Below are 25,050 nucleotides of genomic sequence, written 5' to 3'. Positions count from 1 at the left end.
AAAGAGCACCTGGGTGGCTCAGTCAGTTAAGTGTCCGACTTCAGCTCAGGTCATGATCTCACGGCTCATGGGTTCGAGACCCGCGTCAGGCTCTGTGCTGACAGCTCGGAGCCTGGAGCCTGCTTCAGATTCCGTGTCTCCCTCTCCCTCTGCCTCTCCCCCCATCTCTCTCTCAAAAATAAACAAATATTACCAAAAAAATTTTTTTAAAGAGGGTCTCCTGGAAGGAGGTGGTCATTAACCACCCCAGGATGGGGAAAAAACAGTAGAAAAAGCAACTCACACTGGAGTCATTAAGTGTCACGTGCGAGGAACCACCCAGGCGTGAAGGGATCCCACCGAGTGACCCTGTCCAAGGGGTCTCCTGCCACTTGCTTTACTTCGGTAACTTAGAAACTTGCGTTTGCCACATAACCATCGATAACGGGCTGAGCTCTGAGTAGGGCTGAGCTCTGAGCCTTACGTCAGGGCCTTCACATTCAGAGGTTTTCACTGTTTCGAAGCCCCCTCTCTAGATCCAGCCTCAGCAGCTAGTCTGCCCTTGGCCTCCAGCCAGCGCCTGGGCAGCTACAGAGCTGGATGAAGTCCTGGACACAAGGCCAAAGGCACGTGCCTTTCCTGTTCTCTTCCTGCCCACGGGAGACGGGGCTGAAGGTGTCTTGTGCTGCCCATTCCTGAGTACATATTTCCAGTTGGGCTCTGATGAGGAAGTGAGAGGAGGCCAGCAGGGCTCGTTGGACAAGGAAGAAGCTAAGAGCAAAAAAACAGCAGCCGTCTTGGAGGGCTAAAGAGTTGTGGGCATCTGGCAAGAAACAGGAGCTTCCTCTTTTTCTTTTCTGCCCAGACCTGAGGAAAGTGTCTGCAGAGAGGTCAGAAGCAAGCCCCAGAGGAAGATCACATGAACTTGAGATTTAGGCCTGCAGACAGAACCCTGGAGCCAGGAGGGAAAAGCCAGCAAGGGAGGAGGTCCCAGAGGGAGGCGCTCCTGAGTCAGAAGCAGAGAAACAAGCCTGAGTCCCCCACGAGGTTTCTTATACTCTAAATAGATTTCCTCTGGGGGTGCCTGGGTGGCTCAGTTGGTTAAGCGGCCGAGTTCGAGTTCGGCTCAGGTCATGATCTTGCGGGTCTGTGAGTTCGAGCCCCGCGTCGGGCTCTGTGCTGACAGCTCGGAGCCTGGAACCTGCTTTGGATTCTGTGTCTCCCTCTCTCTCTGACCCTCCCCTGCTCACGCTCTATCTCTGTCTGTCAAAAATAAATAAAACATTAAAAAAAAAATTTTTTTGGGGGCGCCTGGGTGGCTCAGTCGGTTAAGCGGCCGACTTCGGCTCAGGTCACGATCTCGCGGTCCGTGAGTTCAAGCCCCGCATCAGGCTCTGGGCCGATGGCTCAGAGCCTGGAGCCTGCTAACGATTCTGTGTCTCCCTCTCTCTCTGACCCTCCCCCGTTCATGCTCTGTCTCTCTCTGTCTCAAAAATAAATAAACGTTAAAAAAATAAAAAATAAAAAAGTGTGCCTATTTAAAAAAAAAAAAAAAAAAAAAAATTTTTTTTAATAGATTTCCTCTGTTCTCCTTCAAAGACCTAACTGAAAGGAGAGGCAATTTGTCATGAGCATGGGCTTCAGTGACTGCAGTTAGATACACTTGCCCTCAGGAATTTGTCCCAGCAAATGGTAGTGATGGGGGGAAAAAAGACCCCTTTGTGTTTCTTACCCCGTTATTCCACTGCTGAGCAAGGAAACGGGGGCGGGGGTAGCTGCCCCGATTCGTGGTTCCCCCCGAGCCCAGACCTGAGGGAAGTGGCTTCTCTGTTCTACAAGGCCTCACACAGAGGAGCCCAGCCCCTGTGACTTCCTGCCTTGCCCTCTCAGGCTGAGCTCCAGGAATGGGGATAGGAAGAGGGCCTTCCTCCCCCCGGCCCACCCTGCCCACTGGGCAGTTCGGTTAGGCACTGCCTTTCCCCCAGGTCTGTCACCACTTCCTGCCCTGGCCAGGGGCAGAGCGGTGGGGGGCACCCTGCACCGTTCTGCAGTTCCCTTCTTCGCTACAGCCCCCGGGGACCAGGCGGAGTTGGCCCCTGCCTGCCGTGGCTGGCTGGAGAGGTTCCCAAGGAGGCCACGCCGGCTTCGCGGCTTCGTGCTAACCTAGCTCCCTTCTCTAGCACCTCAGCCGGACTCAGGCCTCTTCCCAGAATGCCATGAACGCAGACCACGGGGCCAGCTACAACGCTCTTACACTTTGGCTGGTCGGCCTGGCATCCTCCGCAGCCTGGGCGACAGCCCAGGGACCCAGAAAAGCAAACTTGGACTTGCAAGGCACGAGAATTTGTGGCCAGGCGCAAAATACGAGACAGCTGGATTCTTCCCAGGGCTTAGCCCAGCTGGAGAGGCTGGGCAGAAAGGAGGACGCCGGGGCACCATTTGGCCAGGCAAGAGCAGTGCTCTGCCATCTGCTGGGGATTTGTCGGGCTCCGTCCTTCTCAGCAGGTTTTCTCTTGTTTTCTGCTTTTCCTCCACAGCCAGAGCTAGCAGGCTGGTGGGGAAGACAGACGGAAAGGCCACGGGTCACTTGGAAAAGACACTAGTGTCCCTGCTCCTGATGGCCATCCTCCCGAGAAGCATCTCCCAGGCTAGTGAAGAGAGACCCCGGGCCCTAGGGTACCGTACCTGATTCCTCTTGATTTGCACATTGTTGACATCTTCATAAACCGTCAGAAACTCCTCTGTGCCGTCCTCTGTGAGAGAAAAGCAGCAGAGACAGAGATGCAGAGACCTCCCGAGGGTGTCCTGTCCAAGCTTCCGCGTCGCACGGTCCCACCTCCAGCCCAGGTGGCCAAGACCTCGAGAAAGGTTCTAGAAAGGAGGCAGACGGGTGCTCTCCCCAGAAGGCCAGCACGGGACCAGCAACCACCCGACACACCTACCCCGTCAGGCCCCGGGCCGCACCCCAGCAAGCCGGCCACCGGCAGGTGAATCTGCACGTTGGGCTGTATGCACCTCGAGGAACCCCGGAAGGCGTGAGCTGGGAGAAAGGCCCCCCAGACACACACACGCACGCACGTGCACGCACACACGTCCCAACGCTCTAGAAGAGAAGCAGGTGCTGTGCTCCCAGGCGGGTGCGTTGGGGGATGGCAGGTCGGGCAACAGCACGTCCTGGGGACCCTCCACTTACGTGACTGCTTCATCTTCCTCCTCCGCACACAGAAGCCGGTGAGGGTGCCCAGGAGCAGCGTGATTAGAAGGACCACGATGATCAGCAACAAGTGCAGAGACTTGTCCTCTGGGGACATGGACGCGTGAGGCCTGAGCACTCAGCCTTCTCTCTCCTCCCTTCCCGTCTGACACACGACTTGCCTCAGACCCACACTCCTCTCTCAGGCCCCGCTGAGCTCTTCAGCGAGGCTGGCTCTCTGTGCAGTGGGGTGGGGCGACCTCCCCCGAGTGATGCTAAGAGCGTGACCTCCCCCGAGTGATGCTAAGACGTGACCTCCCCGAGTGATGCTAAGAGCGTGACCTCCCCCGAGTGATGCTAAGAGTGTGGATACTACTGTCTCACAGGCCTGGCTCCGTGCCTTTGGGCAACTCCCTTAACTTTGCTGAGCCTCCATTTTCTCACTTACAAAAGGAGACAATGTTGGGGCACCTGGGGCTCAGTCAGTTAAGCATCTGACTCGATTTCAGCTCAGGTCATGACCTCACGGTTCGTGGGATCAAGCCCCGCATTGGGCTCCTTACTTCTGGTGCAGACACTGCTTGGGATTCCCTCTCTCCCTCCCTCTCTCCCTCTCCCTCTCTCTCTCTCTCTCTCTCTCTCTCCTCTCTCCTCTCTCTCCTCTCTCTCTCTCCTCTCTCTCCGCCTCTCCCCCACTTGTGCTCTTGCTTCCTTTCTCAAGATAAATAAATAAACTTTTTTTTTTTTTTAAAGAAAGGAGAGGGGCAGGGCGCCTGGGTGGCTCAGTCAGTTAAGCGTCTGACTTCGGCTCAGGTCATGATCTTGCGGTTCGTGGGTTCGAGCCCCACCATCGGGCTCTGTGCTGACAACTCAGAGCCTGGAGCCTGCTTTGGATTCTGTGTCTCCCTCTCTCTCTCTCTCTCTCTCTCTCTGCCCCTCCCCTGCTGACATTCTCTCCCTCTCTCAAAAATAAACAAACGCTTTTTTAAAAAGGAGATAATGTCATCTACAGAAGGGGGTTGACCACATGATCTGATATGTGCACGGCATATGTTACATCTGTCCATTCTTTTGTTAACTGAACAGAACGTATTGCACCCCACTATGTGCCGCGAAATTCTCCCATTTCCCCTTCCTGCCCCTCCTGCCTCCGCTGCTCTTCCTCATTTGAACTTCCACATTTAACGTCGGTGTCACACATGCAGCCTGCTGTATCAGCCCGCCCGCAAGGGGAGAAGGGAAAGGAATTACGTGCTCTTCACAAGCGTTACCTCATCTAATCTTACCAGCAGTCCTGCCAGGTACCTGTTATCATCCCCATATTACCCGGCAGAAAAACTGAGGCTCAGAGAGGTTGGGGAAACTGCCTGAGATCACAGAGCTAGTGAATCATGAAACCGTAGCTGACATGACCCAAAAGCCAGTGTCCCTGTCACTCCAAATCACTTCGGCTTGCTCGTTTCTTTTTTGCCCAGGAATGCCTAGTCTTGTGGCCCCTGCTGGGCTGTAAGCTCTTTAAGGACAGAGACAGCAGGTAGGTTTTTACCTGCAGTGCCCGTGCTGATGGCGCACTAAGTCTTTATTTATCTGATAAAAATCGGTGCAAACTTAACTCAGGGTAACTCTTAGGATGTGCGTAAGCAATAAACCAAGAACTCTTCCAGGGACCCCTGTGACCGTCCTGATGTTCCAGGACACAGCCCCAGGACACTGCTGTTACCTCTTGGGGAACTACATGGCCTGGGGGAGTTCTCACTTGGGAGGAGGAAACAGGTTCCCCGGCCGTCTCTCCCAGGAAGGGATAATCAGCAGCCACAGCAGGGCTGTGACTCATCAAACAGACCAGCATTCCCTAAAATGAAGGAAAAACTCGAATCTTCTGGGAGATGCTTGACGGGGACGAAACTCATCCCAGACTAAGATAGGCCTGGTTTATGGGAACTGCGTGCCCAGAGGCGAGGACTGCCCCAAGGAGATGCTGCAAGGCAGCCGGGGGATCTCATGCCCAGGTATCTCGGGCGTGAGCCTGGTTGTGGGGTCCGACACTTCCAGCCCCTCTGAGAGCCCACAGTGCTCCACTTACGCTGGGAGCCACCCGGACAGTGTGGGATGAAGGTGCGCTTTGTCCAGCTGACCGAGTTGCTAACATTGCAGGTATACGTGTGCGAGCTGTTGGCATCGATCTGGTCCTCCAGTGTGCTGTGATTCCTTCCCGTCTCGATCAGCACGCTCCCTCTATACCAATCATAGCTCACATTATCACCGCTGGGGACCGAGCAGGACAGAGTCACTTGGCACCTCCCTCCCTCCAGGACCTTCAAGTCCTGTAGTACGTGGGGCTCCCCTACGTGATCTGGAAGCAGAGATTCTGATCAGAAAGGCACTGGAAATAAAACTCCTACAGGAGTCCGCGGGGCAGGCGGCGCTGTTCTAGGGACTCACCAAATACAGAAACCTGGAACGTGTAGTTCGTAACTTTTCCACGCTCATCAGTCGCCTCAAAGATGTAGAAGCCGCTGTCCTGCTGCTGAGCCGCTTCGATGGTGAGACTTAAGTTCTGGGTTATAAAACCGAATCTTTTGTTGAGATGATTCAAAGTCCAATTTTTATCTCTGCAATGATCAGACTCACACTTCCATGTCAGTATCACAGAAGATTCTGAAGGTGAGGGCCCCGGCCTCTTCCACTGAACAGATTCTACGTTCTTTGCCAGTGTCTTGGGAGGCCATAACCGGAGACATGTTCCTGAGAGTCCAACCACACGTTTAGCAGAATCTAGGGATTCCAGAGAAGACAACTCAGGCTGGAGGAGGTAGGAAGGGCATCAGCCCTGAACATTGTGGGCAATCGGATGCGACTTCCCTTGTGGCAAGAAGATGGGGACACCTATGAGGAGACCAGAGGCCAAGAGAGCCTAGAGGTGTACTTCCCTTTCCTGCCTCCCCTCTCCCCAAGCTCTGTGCCCCTTGTCTAAAGGAGCCCACCGGCCAGTAATAATAGCTAAACTCTCTCGCCTTCTTACTGTGGGCAGCAGATTTTAAACACTTCATGTGTTTTAACTATATTTAACTACATGTTTTAACAGTGACCTTATGAGAGTTTTATCCCCATTTTACAGGTGAAAAAAAAAAAAAAACTGAGTTAGAAAGAACTTAAAAGTAACTAGCCCAAGCTACACAGTAAGAACAATGAGCTTGAAATGCACTCAATTTGCTTTTACAGGATGGGCTCTTAACCACAATGTTACAAACACCATATCCGACGTGACTCCCTCCCCGCGGTGCTGAGGCAGCCACTACTGGCCAGCGGTGACTGCTGGAAATTCTGAAGGGCCACACCCAGTAAGCCTGGCCTTCCGAGCTGAATCCATAGCTCGCTCCGCTGTCCTCCCACAGAGCGAGTTTCATAACCCTCTCTTGTAGCACGTAGCACAGCAAACTGCGGTCATTACTTATTAATGTTTGCCAAGTTTCTAGTCCCTAGGAAGTCTCCATGGGGATTGATCCCTAAAGAATAATTAGAGAAAGGGGCGCCTGGGTGGCTCAGTTGGTTGAGCGTCCGACTCCGGCCCGGGTCGTGATCCCACGCTTCCTGGGTTCAAGCCCCACATCGGGCTCTGTGCTGACGGCTCGGAGCCTGGAGCCTGCTTCAGATTCTGTGTGTGTGTGTCTCTCTCTCTGCCCCTCTCCTACTCTGTCTCTCTGTCTCCCCAAAATAAATAAACATTAAAAAAATTTTTTTTAAGAAAAAAAGAAGAATTAGAGACAAATAAAAGCACCCTGCCTTGGTATATCCCAGCACTTGTCCTCCACGGGGATCGAGATGTATGCTAATTAACAGGGGTGTCACAGAGCTGCTTGCTGTTGCCTGACCTAGGAAAGCCTAGTGCTGTCACTGAAGAAAAACAGAAGTTCCAGTGGCCATTTTTGGCAGGGGAGCTATGTGGCATGGCCCCGTGGATGCAGGAAATAAAAAGGTCTGCCAGAGAGGGTCAGAAAGAATTTGGAAGAGAGAATAAGAGATGGGGATTGTTATACAAACAAATCTGTTAACATAGAGGACGTTGAGGGGAAAGCAAGGGAGAAGCAGATTTTTAGATGTCTTACATGCATTATAAATGCCCTCACTCCCAACCACACCTTCACCTTGGCATTTCCTCAGGAGCCGGAGTAAATAATCAAAGAAAGTTTAATTACTATTTGGTTGATAGACTCTGTTTCTTTGATCTTGACACTCCTAAGAATAAAACACATAGGGTTCCAGGGCACCTGGTTGGCTCGGTCAGTAGAGCATGCGACTCGTGATCTCAGGGTTGTAAGTTTGAGCCCCATGGTGGGTGTAGATACTACTTTTTTTAAAAAAAGAATCTTTAAAAAAACACAAAAACAAAGAAAACACATGGGATTCCGATGCATAGTCTCATGATTTGAACTGGCTCAGCCCATTGCCAAACTTGAAACAGACATTGTGCCTTTGTCTCCTATGGTCCTATGTGTGAGAACAGGCCAACCTATCAAATATTGCACAGAGATCCTGAGAACAATCCCCACTGGTTACAATCCCCCGTGTGACCAGGGCCCTGAAGAGGTGGGGCCTCTTTGTGTTTAAGACACGCTTCCTGACTCCAGAGGGTTTGTGATCTGAGAGCAGAACATACTTTTATTTCACAGCATGCACTGAAGAGTTAAGAAAATCATCTAAAGAATTCTTTTTTTATTTTTTAATGTTTATTCATTTTTGAGAGAGAGACAGGATGAGGGGGTGAGAGGCAGAGAGAGAGAGGGAGACACAGAACTCGAAGCAGACTCCAACATGCTGTGCTGACAGCTCAGAGCCTGACACGGGGCTCGAACGCACAAACCGTGAGACCATGACCTGAGCCCAAGTCAGACGCTCAACCGACTGAGCCACCTGGGTGCCCCTAAAGACTTCTAATTCTAATAATGGAAGACCACATTAATACCTGCTAACCAACCCTCCCACAAAGAAAAACTAGGAAAAAAAAAAACGAGCAAAATATAAAAGCATGTTGCTAAAGGCATCAGGGAGCTAATAAAACAGGGAAATATTATGGAGCCAAGATCTGGAAGAAGGCAACTCAGAGAGGTAAGACCAGCATTTTTTACTTCTATTCCTGGAGCCTTGCAATAAACTCAAGGAACTAAAAGAACATGGGGTTCAGGGACCTCGTGTTAAGAAGTGGGTGTACCTAAAATCCATCAGATTTGGTGGTAGTACCACGAAGAGCTACCCTCTGAGAGTAAGAGTGAACAAGAAGTAGACAAGATCTCACAGGAACTGAAGCCTAGTTTTGAATGATCTCAACTCTGAACTGGATTAAAGTGATCTAGAATTTCCAGTATTTCTGACCTGGCTGTCTACTAGAGGCAAATGTAAGTTATTCCTGGAGGAAAATAACATCGACACGGGCATTAAGTTATTTCTAATGCATAGTGTCCAAAATGAAATAAAAAAACAAGCCAGCATAAGAAGAGGAAACATGTCCAAAACCCAAAAGGAAATATAGGCAATAGAAACAGCCTCAAGGGGCATCCAGATAACAGAAGTATCGGTCGTAAACTTTAAGGTAATTGTATTTAATGTTTCAAGGAATTAAAATTTAAAGTTTGAAAATTTCAGCAGAAAATCAGTGTCATAGAATGCAAATCTGGCCATGCCCCTTGCAATGTGACTTTGTAGCTCCTCCCCTCATCAAAAGATGGGGTTCGTTTCCCTATCTCCTGTAACTGGGCTGGCCTTTGCAATACGTTGCAGCAAGAATGAGGTTGTGCCGATTCTAAGCCTATGTCTGAAGAGGCATTGCCCATTTCTACTTGTTCTCTAGGAACCTTGTCTAGCTGACATGTTAAGAAGTCTGAGATAGCCTGCTGGAAGATAAGAGATCACACAGAGCGAAGGTAAACAACCACAAGTGAGGCCACCCTAGATCTGCCATCTCCAGCCAACCTGACAGCTGACCATATATGCACGAGTGACGCAAGCAGAAACCAAAAGAATGGTCCAGTGAGCCCAGCCAAAATCGCAAGCTAGCACATTCACTGTTGTTCTCAACTACTAAGTTTTGGGGTCGTTCATTATGCAGCAACAGTTATCAGATAAACTGGATTTTTTTAAGAACCAAAGGAAAATTGTAAAAATGAAATACAAAATAACTGAAAAATTGGAACTGAACTCATTGGAAAGATATAAAAGCCATTTATGCCACTGAAAAGAGAATCAGAAAACTGGAAGATAAGGCAGAACAAAATATCCAGATTGAATTACAGAAAAACAAAAGTGGGGCACCTGGCTGGCTCAGTCAGTAGGGCACGTGACTCTTGATCTCAGGGTCGTGAGTTCAAGCCCCATGTCGGGTGTGGAGTTTACTTAATAAAAAACATATATTTCAAAACTGGGGGTGCCTGGGTGGCTCAGTGGGTTAAGCATCCAACTCCTGATGTCAGCTCAGGTTGTGATCTTGTGGTCGTGAGATTGAGCCCCACATGGGGCTCTACGCTGAGCAGGGCCTTCTTGGGACTCTCTCTCTCCCTCTGTCTCTGCCCCTCTGCCACTTGCACGCATGCACTTTCTCTCTTTCTCAAAATAAATAAACTTAAAAAAAAAAAAGAAAAGGATGGAAATATACAAGAAAAAGTGTAAGAAACGTCTGAGATACGGTGAAAAAATCTAACCGAAGCGTAATTGGAGAGCCAGGAGAGGACAGGGAGATAAATTCAAAAGAAATAATGGATGAGAATTTTCTAAAACCGACAGCCATCAAACAGATTTGTAAGAAGCAGACTCATAAATATAGAGAACAAACTGATGGCTGCCAGAAGGAGGGGAGATGGGAGGATGGACAAAAATAGGTCAAGAGCATTAAGAGATAAAACTTCCAGTTATAAAATAAGTCAGAGAGATGAAAGATGAGATGAAAAGTACAACATAGAGAATATAGTCAATAATATTGTAGTGACCAGGGTGCCTGGGTGGCTCGGTCCGTTGAGCATCCGACTCTTGGTTTCGGCTCAGGTCATGATCTCACTGTTTGTGAGTTTGAGTCCCGTATCAGGCTTCACACTGATAGTGCAGAGCCTGCCTGGGATTCTCTCTCTCTCCCCCTCTCTCTCTGCCCCTCCCCCATTCACTGTCTCCCTCTCTCTCTCTCTCTCTCTCTCTCTCAAAATAAATTTAAATAATAATAATAATAATAATAATAATAATAATAATATTGTAGTGACCTTGCATTTGACCAACAGCAACTATACTTATCATGGTCAGCACTGTGTAATGTATAGAATTGTCAAATCACTACTTTGCATACCTAAAACTAATATAACATTGTATATCAACTGTAGTTCAATAATAAAAAAACTAAATAATAAAAATAAATAAATATAAATAAAATGAGGAAACTGGTAATAAGCCAGAGCACAAAAAAAAAATTCTCTAAGACAGATTTATAGAATGTACTACAAATACCAGGAGCACCTGGGTGGCTCAGCTGGTTGAGCATCTGATGCTTGATCTCAGCTCAGGCCTTGGTTTCAGAGTCATGAGTTCAAGCCCCATGTTTAACTTGTTAAAAAAAAAAATGTGCTACAAATCCCAAGCAGCATTAAAACAAAACAAAAAAACCCTAAGCACACTTTTAAATATTATGCGAACCAAAAACAAAGAGAAAAATCTTAAAATAGCCAAAGGGGAAAAAAACTAAATCGTGTTCACAAAAGAAACAATTTACCGCTGACATTTAAACATAAAAGATAAAAACCAGAAGATAATGAAATGATATTTTCAAAGTGCTGATGGAACATAACTACCTACCTAGAATTTTATACCAGTGAAAAAAAATGCTTCAAAGATGAAGATGAAATAAAGGCATTTTCAGAAAAACAAAAACTGACAAGTTGTCACAAGCGGATCTGTATTAAAGAAAATGCCAAAGGATACCCTTCAGATACAGAAAATGACCCAAGATGGAAACTCAAAGATAAGAATAAATAAATGAAGAGCAACAGAAACCATAAATACATAGTTACACATAAATGAATGCTGACTGTGTAAACACATAACAATGAGGTCTTGCAGAGTTAAAATATTGAGAGCATTAACATACAAACAATAATAACACTTAATTTGAAAATAGGACAAAGAAAATTAAAGTGCCTTGTCCAGAAGTGACAAAAAACTATTACTTTATATTAACTTTGATAAGCCAATAAGGCATCCTCTAATCTGTAGGCTAATACCTAAATGAAGAGTAAGATGATATGTAATTATGAAGTTAATACACAGTGTGAAGAAAGAATGAAGAAATAAATGTAATCAATCCAAAAGGAGAAAATAAAGAATAAAAAAAAGGAGTATAGAATAGGTGGACCCGGGGAAGGTAAACGGCAATATGGTGGCTTTAAATCCAAAACACTAAGTAATTACATTAAATATAAACAGACTTAATACTCAGATAAAAGGCAAAGATGATCAGACAGTATTAAAAAATAAACCCAACTACATGCTTCTTACAAGCACCATTTCAACATTTTTTTTTAAATTTTTAATGTTTGGGGCGCCTGGGTGGCGCAGTCGGTTAAGCGTCCGACTTCAGCCAGGTCACGATCTCGCGGTCCGTGGGTTCGAGCCCCGCGTCAGGCTCTGGGCTGATGGCTCGGAGCCTGGAGCCTGTTTCCGATTCTGTGTCTCCCTCTCTCTCTGCCCCTCCCCCGTTCATGCTCTGTCTCTCTCTGTCCCAAAAATAAATAAAAAATGTTAAAAAAAATAATAATAATAAAATAAAATAAAATAAAATTTTTAATGTTTATTTATTTTTGAGAGAGATAGAATGTGAGTGGGTTAGGGCAGACAGAGAGGGAGACACAGAATCCGAAGCAGGCTCCAGGCTCTGAGCTGTCAGCACAGAGCCCCACGTGGGGCTCGAACCCACAAGCTGTGAGATCATGACCTGAGCCGAAGTCGGACGCTCAACTGACTGAGCCACCCAGGCGCCCCACCATTTCAACATTTCTTACAAATGAAAAATACATGGGGCACATGGGTAGCATGGAGAGTTAGGCATCCAACCCTTGGTTTTTGCTCAGGTCATGATCTCATGGTTCATGGGTTTGAGCCCCACATCAGTCTCCACGCTGACAGTGTGGAGCCTCCTTGGGATTCTCTCTCCTTCTCTCTCTGCCCTCCCCCACTTGCTCTTTCTCAAAAATAAACAAATATACTTAAAAAAAATTTTTTTTTAATGAAAAGTATGTTCCAGGGGTGCCTGGCCGGCTCAGTCAGAAAAGCATGCGACTCTTGATCTCAGGGTCATAAGTTTGAGCCCCACACTGGGTGTAAAGATTATTAAAAAATAAATAAATAAACTTTAAGAAAATGAAAAATATGTTTCATACAAACACTAACCATAAGAAGGCTGGTATAGCTATATTAAGATTAGCCTACTCTGACACTTAAAGTCTACTTTGAACTTTAAGGGAAAATGCATTATTAAAGATCAAGAGGGATCACTATGTTGTACACCTAAAACTAATATCACACTGCATGTCAACTATACTTTAATATTTATTTTTGAGACAGAGTGACAGAGTGCAACCAGGAAAGGGGCAGAGAGACCAGAAGACACAGAATCCAAAGCAAGCTCCAGGCTCTGAGCTGTCAGCACAGAACCTGACCAGGGCTCGAACTCACGAACCTCGAGATCATGCCTTGAGCCGAAGTCGGACGCTTAATCAACTGAGCCACCCAGGCGCCCCATATGTCAACTATACTTTAATAATAACAAATTTTTAATTAAAAAATTTAAAAACAGGGGCACCTGGGTGGCTCAGTCGGTTGAGCATCCGACTTCAACTCAGGTCACGATCTCGCAGTCCGTGAGTTCGAGCCCCGCGTCAGGCTCTGTGCTGACAGCTCAGAGCCTGGAGCCTGTTTCAGATTCTGTGTCTCCCTCTCTCTCTGCCCCTTCCCTGTTCATGCTCTGTCTCTCTCTCTGTCTCTCAAAGATGAATAAACATTAAAAAAAAATTTTTTTAATTTTAAAACAGATAATTAAGTCATTAAAAAATTAAAAAAGACAAATAAGAATGCTTAATAAAAACACAAAGTCCAATACACCAGGAATATGTACAGTAAATTTGTTTGAACAATTTAAAATTGTTTCAGCCTTAAAATTTACAGAAGTAAAAGGAAAAATGGAAAAAAGCCACAGTCATAGCAGGAGCTACCAGTAATACCCCCAGTAACAGATGGAAAAAGCCGACCAAAAATAATAATAATAATCAGTAAGGATATAGATTTGAAAAACAAAACTAATTAACAAATTTGACCTAGATAACCTATTTAGGATACTTCACCCATTAATGTCAAAATTTACATTCTTTTCAAAAGTATATCAACATTTTGGGGAGTCTAGCTGGTTCAGTCAGTGGGGCATGCAACTCTTGATCTTGGAGTTGTAAGCACCAGCCCTACGGTGGGTGTAAAGATTACTTAAAAATAAAATCCTACAAAAAAAAAAAAAAAAAAAAAAGAGAGAGAGAGAGAGAGTACATAAACTTTTACAAAATTTGAACCATAGGTAGAGCCATAAAACGATTTTAAAACTAGAAATCAACATAAGGAAAGATACCTTATAAAAAATTTCTATTTGTTTGACTAAACTCAAAAGAGAGATAAGAAATCACAATGGAAATTAGGAAATATTTTGAACTAATTAATAGTGAAAATACTATATATCAAAATTCATGGGGCAGCTCTTTCTGTCCACAGGTCCTGTCCCTGTGCTTTAATAAAACCGTAATTTTGCACCGAAAAAATAAATAAATAAATAAAACCTCATGAGATGCATCTAAAGCCATGATTAAAGGGGAAATTATATATATTATACATATATTATAAAAAAACATATAAATACATATATTATAAAAATAACAAGGTTGAAAATCAATTATTTAAGCATCAATCTCAAGAACCCACAAAAGGAACAACAAATTAAGTTCAAAAAAAGAGAAAGGATGCAGAGAAAGAGGAGATGGAAAATAATTACACAACAGAGGATCAACAGCCTTTTTTTATTTTATAAAAAAATCAAAATATGGTTAATGCATAGATAGATTGATCAAAAGAAATGTGGAAAGGTACAAATAAGCAACATCAGGGTTTAAGTCATCACCACAGTTCCTACAGATATTAAGACCTTAAGAGTTGTAGGGGTGCCTGGGTGGCTCAGTCAGTTAAGCGACTGACTCTTGATTTTGGCTCAGGTAATGATCTCAACAGTTGCATTAGTTCGAGCCCCGCATTGAGCTCCACGCTGACAGCACAGTCTCCTTGGGATTTTCTCTCTCCATCTCTCTCTGCCGCTCCCCTTCTTGTGCTCTCTGTCTCTCCAAATTAATTAATTAATTAATTAATTAATTAAAATGTATATTTTAAAAAAAGATCTTAAGAATTGTAAACTGCTTTCCATCAATAATTTTTTATAATTGAGATTAAATAGAAAAATTTATTAAGTACACTGAATCTATACTGAAAAACCTCACAAAGTAAACTCCAGACCTAGTTAGCATCCCTAGTTAACTCGAAGAAATATTTTAAAAGAAAGAACTCCAATCTTACACAGATGCTTTCAGAGATGGGAGATAATATTTCCAAATTTGTTTTATTAGGTTAACATACTTATCAGGTTGACACCAAAATCTTCAAGAATATCACAAGAGAAGAAAATTCAAGGCTCTTTCACTCAGAAACATGGGTGCAAAAATCCTAAGCAAAAACTAGCAAACTAAATAGATCAAAATTGTCGAAAGCCAAAGACAGAATCTTGAAAGCGACAAGAGAGAAACAACTTGTCACACACAAGAGATCCCCAGTGAGATTAACAACCAACTTCTCTGCAGAAACCATGAGGCTAGAAGGTGGTAAGATGACATATATAAAGTGCTAAAAGAACAAAGCTGCCAACCAAGCATTGTACATCCAACAAAATTATCTTGCATGAAAAATGAAGGACCAAGGAAGAAGTTCCCAAACAAAAGCTGGGAACCGTTGCCAACAGATCTGTCCTGCAAGGCATGCTTGAAGGGACAAAGATGCGAGGCAGTAACTCAAAGCCACGTGAAGAAATATAGAACGGCGCTAAAGGGAATTACGTAGATAACGATAACAGCCAGTATCATTGCATTCTGGGTTTGTAACTCTTCTTTTCCTATCTGATGTGAAAAAAAAAAAAAATACTCAAAACAACAATTATAAATCTATGTTAATAGGCTCACAACGTATAAAGACGCGACTTGTGACAACATGAAGTGGGGAAGAGAGAGCTGTACAGGAGGGTTTGTATTCTCTGAAAGCTGAGTTGGTGTTAATTCAAACTAGCCCCACCCCCTACCCCCCAGAGGGCAGACAGGACTGGAAGCAGAGTTAATAACTGATCACGTCTGTGTGAGAAAGCCTCCATAAAATCCCAGTAGCACAGGGGCGCCTGGGTGGCTCAGACGGTTAAGCATCCGACTCTCGACTTTGGCTCAGGCTATGATCTCACGGTTCGTGAGTTTGAGCCCCACATAGGGCTCTGCACTGACAGTGCAAAGCTTGCTTGGGATTCTGTCTCTGCCCCTCCCCTATTCTCACACACCTGTGCACTCTCTCTCTCTCTCTTTCTCTCTCAAAATAAATAAATACACTTGTTTAAAAATCCTTGTTTAAAAAAAAAAAATCCCAATAGCACAGGTTTGGGAAATTTCCAGGTAGGTGAACACGTCCACACCGGGAGGATGACACACCCCCCAACTCCATGGAGACCGAAGGTCCCACACTCGGGACCCCCCACGCTAGACTTTGCCTTATGTGTCTCTTCATCTGGCTGCTCATCGGTATCCTTCGTCATCTCCCTTAAAAAACTGCTAAACATAAGTGTTTCCCTGCTTCAGCAAATTAATCGAACCAGAAGAGGGGGGTGGTCCTTGGAACCTTTGGTCTCTAACCAGTTGTTCGGAAGCACAGGTGACAACCTGGGTTTGTGACTGACGCGTAGTCTTGTGGGACTGAGCCCTTAGCCTGTGGGATCTGACGCTATCTCTGGGCAGACAGCATCAGAATTGAGTTGAATTAGAAGACGGACACCAAGCTGGAGTCACAGAGAATGGGTTGGGAAAACTCCCACGCAGGTGGTGACTGGGAGTGTCAGAAGCAAAGCGTTCTGTGTGAGTAGGGACAGAGACACACGGGAAAGGAAGACAAGAGGGGGAAACTGGGTGGTGTTCCAACACAGTTTTTTTGAAATGTGAGGGGAATGAACTGGGAGTGGAAAGCCAGCAGAAACGGAGCAGTTGAAGGTCAGAGATGTCATCAGGGGTCAAGCGGGTCTTGGACGGGCTCGTGGATGAAGTGGTGATGCCCAGAGCACGCGGAAAAGCACCGGCCACGGAAAGGCAGAGGTGGATGGGGTTGCTCGTGGGGGTAAACGAGGTGCTTGACATTGGGGAACCCCTCACCGGCGTCTCTGACACTGGGGAATGGCGGTGGGTTGCTGGAATCCCTCCCTGGCATCTGCTTCCTCGCAGAAGGAGGGGGTAGGCCCATGAATGAAGCCTGTGTCAGTGGCACAGACCCTGGACGAGATGCGGAAGGTCTGGAATCAGCTTTCTGGGGAACAGGAGGAGCTGAGGGCCAGAAACAAGGATTTCCAACACACGTGTTGCTCCGCTGAGGTTGGAGGCTCCGAATCGGTGGTTGCTCTTTGGTGCTGAATTACCCTCTGCAGCCCTCACCAGCCTGGTGTTGCGGGGGAGGCAGGAGGTCGGAACCGGCCGGGGCTGGAAGGGGATGCAGGCGGGGTGTCGTGGGGAAGGTACAGTGGAAAAGTGAGCAAGCAAGGTACTGTATACTGGGTGCTGTGACTCAGTCCCTGTCCGGGGGGGCTTATACGCCAAATGGAGACCCAAGAGATGCCAGTGTGAAAACAGAACCTTCGCACAAGGTCAGCCCTGCTGAGTGAGAGATGGAGAAGGTCTGACAGGGAGGGCTGGCTTGTTCAGAGGGGAGAAGCCACAGCAAATTCCGGTGGTCAGGGGAGGCCCCCGGAGCCACCACCACTGCTGTTGCTACTGCTTAGCAGCTCTGGGGCCCCTCTTCCGGTGGTTAAGAGCGAATGGAGTAAAACGGTAGTTCTGCAGAGGGAGGGCAGAGGACAGGTTGATCCCCACCGCCAACTCGGGACGAAATGGGCCCGCACGGAGGGCGGTCAAGGACTCCAGGGAGTCGCTCAGCCCGGAGCCCGGGTGCCGAAGCTGCAGCCTCTAAAGCCGTGCAGCGTCTGTGGTCGGCTCCCTCTGCCTTGGACCTGCTGGTGGAGGAGGGGTGCGGCCTGAGAGCCCAGGAGGCAGGCGGGGGAGAGGCTCGGAGCAGTTTGCTTCCACCAGCCAACAAAAGGATGTTGAGGTTTTCTCAGCTCAGGGTTGTGCCACCAGGCTCGGGGTGAAGGCGACGCAGAGGGCAGCCGCTGGGGACTTAGTGAAGAGAGCTCAGCGAGATCCCAAAAGTGCTGGGGCAGGGCCGGCTCCAGTCAAAGCAAAATCATAAAGTAGATAAAACACCCTCCAGGGCCCACGTCCCACACTCCCTCCTGTCTTCCTTTTGACTCAGCCCCACCCTTGGGGGCTTCGCTGGCTATACCGACTCCTCTGCTCAGACAAGGCAACCCCCTAACCTCTGTCGACCTTACTCAGCCCATGCCCTGCTCCCCGACTCCTTGTATCAGTTAACTGGATCAGCTCATTTCTGCTATCTTTCTCCAAGGTAACAGGTGCACTTGCTTTTTGTTTCCCGTTCAAACCCTGTGTTTTCCCTACATCCGTTCAGCTGTCCCTCTGCTCACTTTATCTTTCTACCTTATCCCCAACTCCTAAGCAATTCTTCATCCTTTAAGGCCACCCCCAGGCTCCCCTCTCCCCCCAGAAGCAATCTCCATTTAGAGCTCCCGCTGTGCTCTAAACGAATCTTGCCCATCAGTGACACTGAGCGTTTTCTGTCTTCCCTTATCATCGCTGCTGCGCAAGCCTGTTTTCCTCCGTCTGAAAGATTCTGAAGGATACTATCGACAGGTTCCATCTGTGCTTCACCCACAGAATCTCTCGAAGTTCTTGGAACACAGTAAAGCCTTAGTGAAGTTATTTATTTAATCAATTAAATTCAAGAATGCATCTTGGCTAACTGCCAGAAAGGACTCTACTATAGGGATTTCCACAGAGAGGTGGTTCCCTGGGCTGTGACCTTCGCCTTCCAGGCTCCACACCCTCGAGCCTTCACTTCCCATTTGTAGGGCCTCAAAACAAAAGCCAGCAGCCCTGAAGCATCATGGGACTCTCATATACTGCTCGGTTCAACCATTTTGGCCAATGGTTTGCCAGCATCTGCTGTAAGAGTACACACATACCCCCACGAGTCTACACATATACTCAACAGATGCATGTAAACAAAAAGCATGTACAATAGGCTCCCAGCAGCATTATTATAATAGGGGAAGGACCCCAAAAACAAACCAAAGATTCATCAGTAGCATAATGGACGAATAAGCTCATACATATAGTCATACACTGAAATGCTGTAGAGTCATATCATACCAGCTACAAGTAATAACACAGATAAATCTCATCAGATGTTGAGCAAAAAAAGCCACACATAGGGCACATAGCACATGATTCTGTCTATATAAAGATCAAACCGACCTATAATGTCAGAAGTCAGAATAATAGTTGTATTTGGTGTTTTGTTTTGTTTTGTTTTGTTTTGTTTTGCTAGTTTATTTATTTGTTTTGAGAGAGACAGAGCACGAGCAAGGGAGGGGCAGACAGAGAGGGAGACACAGAATCCGAAGCAGGTTCCAGGCTCCGAGCTGTCAGCAGAGAGCCAGACGCGGAGCTCGAACCCACGGACCACGAGAGCATGACCTGAGCCGAAATCGGACGCTTCACCGACTGAGCCACCCAGGAGCCACTAATGGTTGTATTTGTGAAAGAGAGAAGAGCTAACAAGTGGAGAGAATGTGTGGTAGATACGCAAGCGTGTTCATTTCACAGTAACACACTGAGATGTACGTTTCTCATTTTGCACGCTGTTCTGTACGTGTGTCACACTTTAATAAAAATGTCTGTTTACGAAGACAATGGCCCGGCTATCCCTAGAGTGATGTCTTTGGAACCAGTTCCCTCCAGGATGGTGCTGCAGCCCCGAGCTCTCTGAGTCCCAGTCCACCCCCTCTGCCCGATGACTTCACCGTTCACTTTGCCTCACGGGAGGTGCAATGAGGAAGAGAGAAATAAAAGGAACGGCAGCCATCTTAGAACTTGCCTGGATCCCAGCCAGAGGGGTCGGAATCAGAGGCTCCTTCCTAAGAAGTGAAAATTCAACACAATCTGTAAGAGCAGCCAGCAAGCAAGCCTTAGAGTCTAGAATCCATGAAATGCTGCCCCGCCCTTTTGCTTTGTCCACGGCCCCTGGGCATTCACAGTCTAGCATGCATGTCCTTTGGGGTTCGCTCAGTTCACGGCTGTGATTATAGACCGAGTCCCGTGACAGATGTCAGCTCCGTGAACAAAGCGCCCATGTAACGATTCACCATTGAATCCTCAACACCTAAGCCCAGGGCCTGGCCCAGAGGCGCTCGGGCACATCAGGGAAGGAGCAGGAATCAAGAGTGTGGAAACAATTAGAATGTTTTACAATACAACATAATAATAGCACTGAATGTCTTGAATGCGTGTTCTTGTGTGTTAAAAATGCTGCCTTCTCTGGGGCACCTGGGTGGTTTTGTCAGCTGAGCATCTGACTCTTGATCTCGGGTCAGCTCATGATCTCGCGGTTCATAGGGTGGAGCCCTGCGTCAGGCTCTGCTCTGACAGTGTGGAAGCTGCTTAGGACTCTCTCTCCGCACCCCCCCCCCACCCCCGCCTCTATCTCTCTCTCTCAAAAATGAATAAATAAACTTAAAAAAATGTTGCATTCTCCCAAAGATCCTGGTTATGACGGTGAAAAAACCCTCAGAAAAGGGTCCCTCGTTAAAACTTATCATCTCATGCAGAATTCTCTAATTCACTTTTGACTCAATGAATTAGCCAGCAAATTAGTGTCTCTTCTTGAGTCTGATCACCAAAGTAAGCGAAACATAGTCCCTGCCTCCCAAGAACTGAGTAACACAAGGGATCGTTTTGGGGGGCTCGGTACAAGAACACCTTTCTAAGCACGTGACATACCTTCCCTAACGCTCACACATCGCAATAGAGCAGCCACCGCTGTTGACCTCACCTTGTGGATGAAAAACTGAGAAACAAGAAGTTAGTTAACGTCCTCAACGCCACGGCGTAGTCTGTAGCCTAAAATCTAGAACAGCTTTTCCCAGTGAAACTCTCCGGTAGACAAATAAACTCTCACTTTATTCTACGGATTCTTTACAGTAGTCACCCATCTATTCAACCAATAAGGATACACTGAGACTCTAATTGTGCCAGATCCTGTTCTAGAGGCTGAGGATACAGCCATGAACAAAACAGAGGAAAGCCCTGGCCTCGAGGATCTTACGTTCCAGCGAGGTAAACAGGCGCCTGGGAGACGGAAAATAAAGAAGCAAACAGTAGAGCCCACACAAGGGAGATGAGAACTGTGGAGAAAAATAAGCGGAGAGGGAGGTAAGGCGTTGCAGGGTGGCAGGTTGGCACTCTTAGTGGGAGGCCATCACTGAGACAGTGGTATTTGAGCAGAATCCTGAGGGGCTGCGGGAGCAGGCCAGGCGGCCAGCAGGGAAGCGGCATCCCAGGAGAGAAAACAGAGTGCAGAGCCATGGCACGCGTTTCGTGCATGTATCGTAGCAGTCGGGGAGGCTGAATGCAGTGCTATGGGAGAGAGGAAGGGGTCGGGGGTCAGGGAGGCCAGATCTCATAGGCCACTGTGACATGTGTGGCTTTGACTGAGCCTGGAGAAGCCATTGGAAAAAGCTTTGCAAAGCTCGAGAACGATAGAAACTTCTTACATATATATTATGCATATCAAATTCTTCAGTAAGCCAAGTTTTGTAGTTTTTTTTTCAAGGGTTTCACTGCCATCATATGTCCTGATGGGATGCTCTGAAATAGAGCATCACTGGTGTGGTATTCCTGCCCAAAATGCATAGCCTGGATCACACAAAGGAGCCTCAGACAAACTCAGATTCAGGAGCCTTTCACCAAAACAATGTCTGGTACTCCAAAAATGTCAAAGTCATGAAAGAAGAAAAAAGGCTAGGGAACAGTTGTAGATTAAAAGACATAACAGGGGCACCTGGGTGGCTCAGTCAGTTAAGTGTCCAACTGTTGATTTCAGCTCAGGTCATAATCCTGGGGTGGTGGGATCGAGCTCTTTATCAGGGCTCACGCTCAGCTTGGAGCCTGCTTAGGATTCTCTCTCTCCCTCTCCCTCTGCTCCCCCCCCCAAAAAAGACGTAACAAAAGAAGGAACACCTGGCTGGTTCAATCGGTAGAGCATTTGACTCTTGATCTCGGTGTTGTAAGTTGTGGGTGCGGAAGCCTACTTAAAAAAAAATTTTTTTAATAAAAAAACAAAAGACATAACAAAAAAATACATAACTGAATGTAATATACGATCTTGATGGGATTCCGCACCCGGGAAGAAGGAATGCCATTAAGCACGTTTTGGAGACAGCTGGTAATATGTAAATATGGACTGTGTCTTTGATGGTATCTATGTTAAATTTACTAAGTTTGATAACTGTGCTGACATAATATAAGAACGCCCTTGTTCTTAGAAGATACACGCTACAAAATTTGGGAGTGACAGGGCACAATGTCTACAACTCAGTCTCAAATGGCTCAGCAAAAATTATTATTATTATATTAAATATGTTATATACAATATATAATATATATAAAATTTATATTATATATTATATATATTTTATATATATTGTATATTAAATTATTATTATTATACATTTATATGCACATATATGTATATATAGAGAGAGAGAGAGAAAGAAATAAAGCAGATGTGATAAAATGTTAACAACTGGTGAGTCTCGGTGAAAGAAACACCAGAATCCTTTGTCCTATGCTTGCAACTTCTCTGGAACTCTGAGCTTATTATTGTAAACTTTGTAAGGGGTTAAAAACTACAGCAAATAAACAGGACAGCTTTAATCAGCTTACACCAGGCCAGCCCCACAGACGCAGGGCACAGCAAGAAGAAAAAAAAGTTCCTTGAGACCAAAGTCCATGGGCCCCAGAGCCCGGCTCCTGCTCTCCCAGCAGTAGGTGGGCTCAGCCGTGCCCAGAGACGGTGCCACGGCCCCAGGTGTGGGCACGGGGCCACCCCTTTCTCCGGTCACACAGGCTCACCATCTCAGACCGCCTCCACTTCTGGCACTCCCATCCCCAAAGCCAGGCACCAAATCCCGTCAGTCCTGTCTCGGCTTTCCCAGCTGCTTCCAAGGCTCCTAAGACAGGGTTCCAACCCCCCTCTCCTGCCGAGGGTCCTGGGTCACTGGGTCCCACAAGTGCACACACGGGAACCCAGGCTCCAAAGCTCCCTTCTGCAACCTGTTCCCAGCACCCTCTGCCCTGCTCTGCCTGTATTTGTTATAGATTTGTAAATACAAAGGCATTTGTATTTATATTTACAGCCCCCACCCCCCAGTCCTCTGGAACATAGACTGTATCTTTAAGGACGCAGGAGTGCCTGACATGGGTCTTGAACGGGCTTCTAACAGGCCCTGCACAAACACCGTCCAATGCCCCACGCTCTGCCCTTTGCACCCAGAGGGGGCCCTCCTCTTACTTTCTCAGCCATGATGTCCCTTGAAGAGCCACTGATCTAGAATGCAGGCTCCCATCTCAGAGCACCCTGGACTCCACGTCGGAGAAGTCGGGGGGGGGGGGGGGGGGCAGCCCTCAGCTCTGGAAGTTTCCGGATACCATCTCCTTCTTCCCCCCCTTCCCAACCGCCTGACCCAAGCCAACATTTCCCGAATAATTCTCAGGTCCCTAGGAGCGCCTGAGGGGCTCAGTCGGTTAAGTGAAGGACTTCGGCTCAGGTCATGATCTCACAGTTCGTAGGTTCGAGCCCCACATCGGGCTCTGTGCTGACAGCTCAGAGCCTGGAGCCTGCTTCAGATTCTGTGTCTCCCTCTCTGCCCCTCCCCTACTCACACTCTGTCTCTCTCTCTCTCTCTCTCTCAAAAATAAATAAACATTAAAAACATTTTTAATAAATAAATAAATAATAATAATGCTCAGGTCCCTATAGCCTCTGGGCTGCTGGAGGCTGCCAAAGCCTAAGGGACCAGGCCATTCATGCAAAGTGGCTGTTGGCCGCTCCCTTTCCCTCTGTGCTGTTTCCCTGCCTTGGGGAGCAATCTATCAGTCTCCGCTTTCCAGAACCACCCAACTTCCTTAGAGAAACCCAAGCCCAGGGGTCACTTCTCTCTGTTGGTAATCATACCAAATTAGAGCAGATTTCCTTTGTCCTTCTCTCAGCCAGCAAAGAGGACGCTTTCTCCCCACTACACAGAAAAGTCAATGGAAGCCAGTGGAAAGGAATCTCCTTGCCCCGGGCTGCCTGGATTGCCGAAGGCATGGCCAGACAGACAGGCTTCTCAGGGGCCTCCCACACCAGGGCCAACCCGTTCCGTCCTAACCAGCCGGCCCGGAGCTGTCAGGAGCCACCCAGACTCACACTTGCAGGTGACCACGTAAGTGGGCACGATCCAGAGGCTCAGGGTTCCACTCCCCCTGCGGGCCCCGGTCCCAAGTCCAGCCTCTCCCCCACTCACGCCAGGCTGGGCCTCCTTACCTTGGCCCTGAAGCCCCTTGAGGAACAAAAGCGTGAGGACGAGAGCCAGCCCCCACATCCCCAGAGGACAGACGGGTCAGCCGGCTCCTCTCCCGCCAGACACGCTGCTGGGCACGGGCTCAGCTGCAGCCAGCCAGCAGCAGAGTGACTGACAGGGGAGCAGAACTGCCTTGCTGTTTGTCCGGCCACAATTTCCTCAACTCAAGGCTGTTCTCGGCGGCTGAGAGCTAACAAGGCCACTGAGAAAGTCCCAGTACCTGGACCTGGTCCGACAGTTCATACAAGCTGAGCTTTCAAAGTTGGCCTCAAGTGGGCGGGTGTTGAGAGTTCACAGTGACTCACAAAACCAGCTTCCAAATCCTGTCCATCGCTCTGCCCCAGCAAGGCTTCCTTGTTCAAAGAGCAGACTCCCAGGACGTGTTCCGGTTCTCTCCCACCTCCTGGCAGCGTGCAGAAGGCTGCATGGGGACCCAAGAGCCATTATCCCACACTGCCCCCATTCCAACAGGCACTGTGAAGGTGGGAGGGCTGGGGGCGCGTGGGCTGAGGAGTGGAGCCCTGCCTAAGGGGGTGAAATGTGGCAGGAAAGGAGCAGGGGACCCCAGGGAGGTCGAAGAGCTGGGTAAGCTCTGCAAGTTGATACCCAGGTCTAAGCACAAGCCAACTGCAACGTCCTTACCTAGACTTGCTTTTGCTTGTTTCCTATCTGTGCCTCTATATCCCCTCCTTTCCTCTTTTTCTGCTTTCCCGTGGCGTCCTCTCTGCCTCTCTTGCCTTCTGTCACCCAGACAGGACACAGACCTGCCTTTGCTGTGCCTCCCGGCCCACACTTCAATTCCACCCTCCGGGAAGGCCAGGCAGCTTTGATCCTTCTTATGCCCCCATGGAGGGGCACAGGGGGTGGTCCCACCTTCCCCAGAAAGCATTTGCTTTGAGGCCTTCCCCCAGGGGCCCTCTGCCTTTTTCTTTCTTCTGATTTCCCCTTCGCAGCAAATACTTTCAGTTCCCTTTAGGTCAGTCCCGTTCTT

General features: G+C 47.5%; 1 protein-coding gene across 2 annotated transcripts in view; it reads right to left on the bottom strand.

Moving 5' to 3' along the window:
- CD244 (CD244 molecule) overlaps positions 1-24,461 on the bottom strand; it is a 30,461-nt gene extending 6,000 nt beyond the window's left edge. The window contains exons 1-5 of one of the 2 annotated variants that reach the window (XM_060644522.3): positions 24,023-24,457; positions 5,615-5,947; positions 5,256-5,525; positions 3,173-3,280; positions 2,665-2,732 (exon numbers count right to left, since the gene is read on the bottom strand). In XM_060644522.3, the coding sequence (XP_060500505.1) occupies positions 2,665-2,732; positions 3,173-3,280; positions 5,256-5,525; positions 5,615-5,947; positions 24,023-24,080 (837 nt within the window). In that variant the 5' untranslated portion in view covers positions 24,081-24,457. Of the gene's footprint in view, positions 1-2,664; positions 2,733-3,172; positions 3,281-5,255; positions 5,526-5,614; positions 5,948-24,022 lie in introns of both variants that reach the window. The other variant, XM_060644523.3, reaches the window with a different exon arrangement.
- Positions 24,462-25,050: the final 589 nt, after the last annotated feature.

Source organism: Panthera onca, chromosome F1, assembly GCF_046562875.1.
Source record: "Panthera onca isolate mPanOnc1 chromosome F1, mPanOnc1 haplotype 2, whole genome shotgun sequence".
Classification (NCBI taxonomy): Eukaryota; Metazoa; Chordata; class Mammalia; order Carnivora; family Felidae; genus Panthera; species Panthera onca.
Note: the sequence above shows the minus strand (reverse complement) of the source record. Positions and strands in the feature narration are given on the sequence as shown.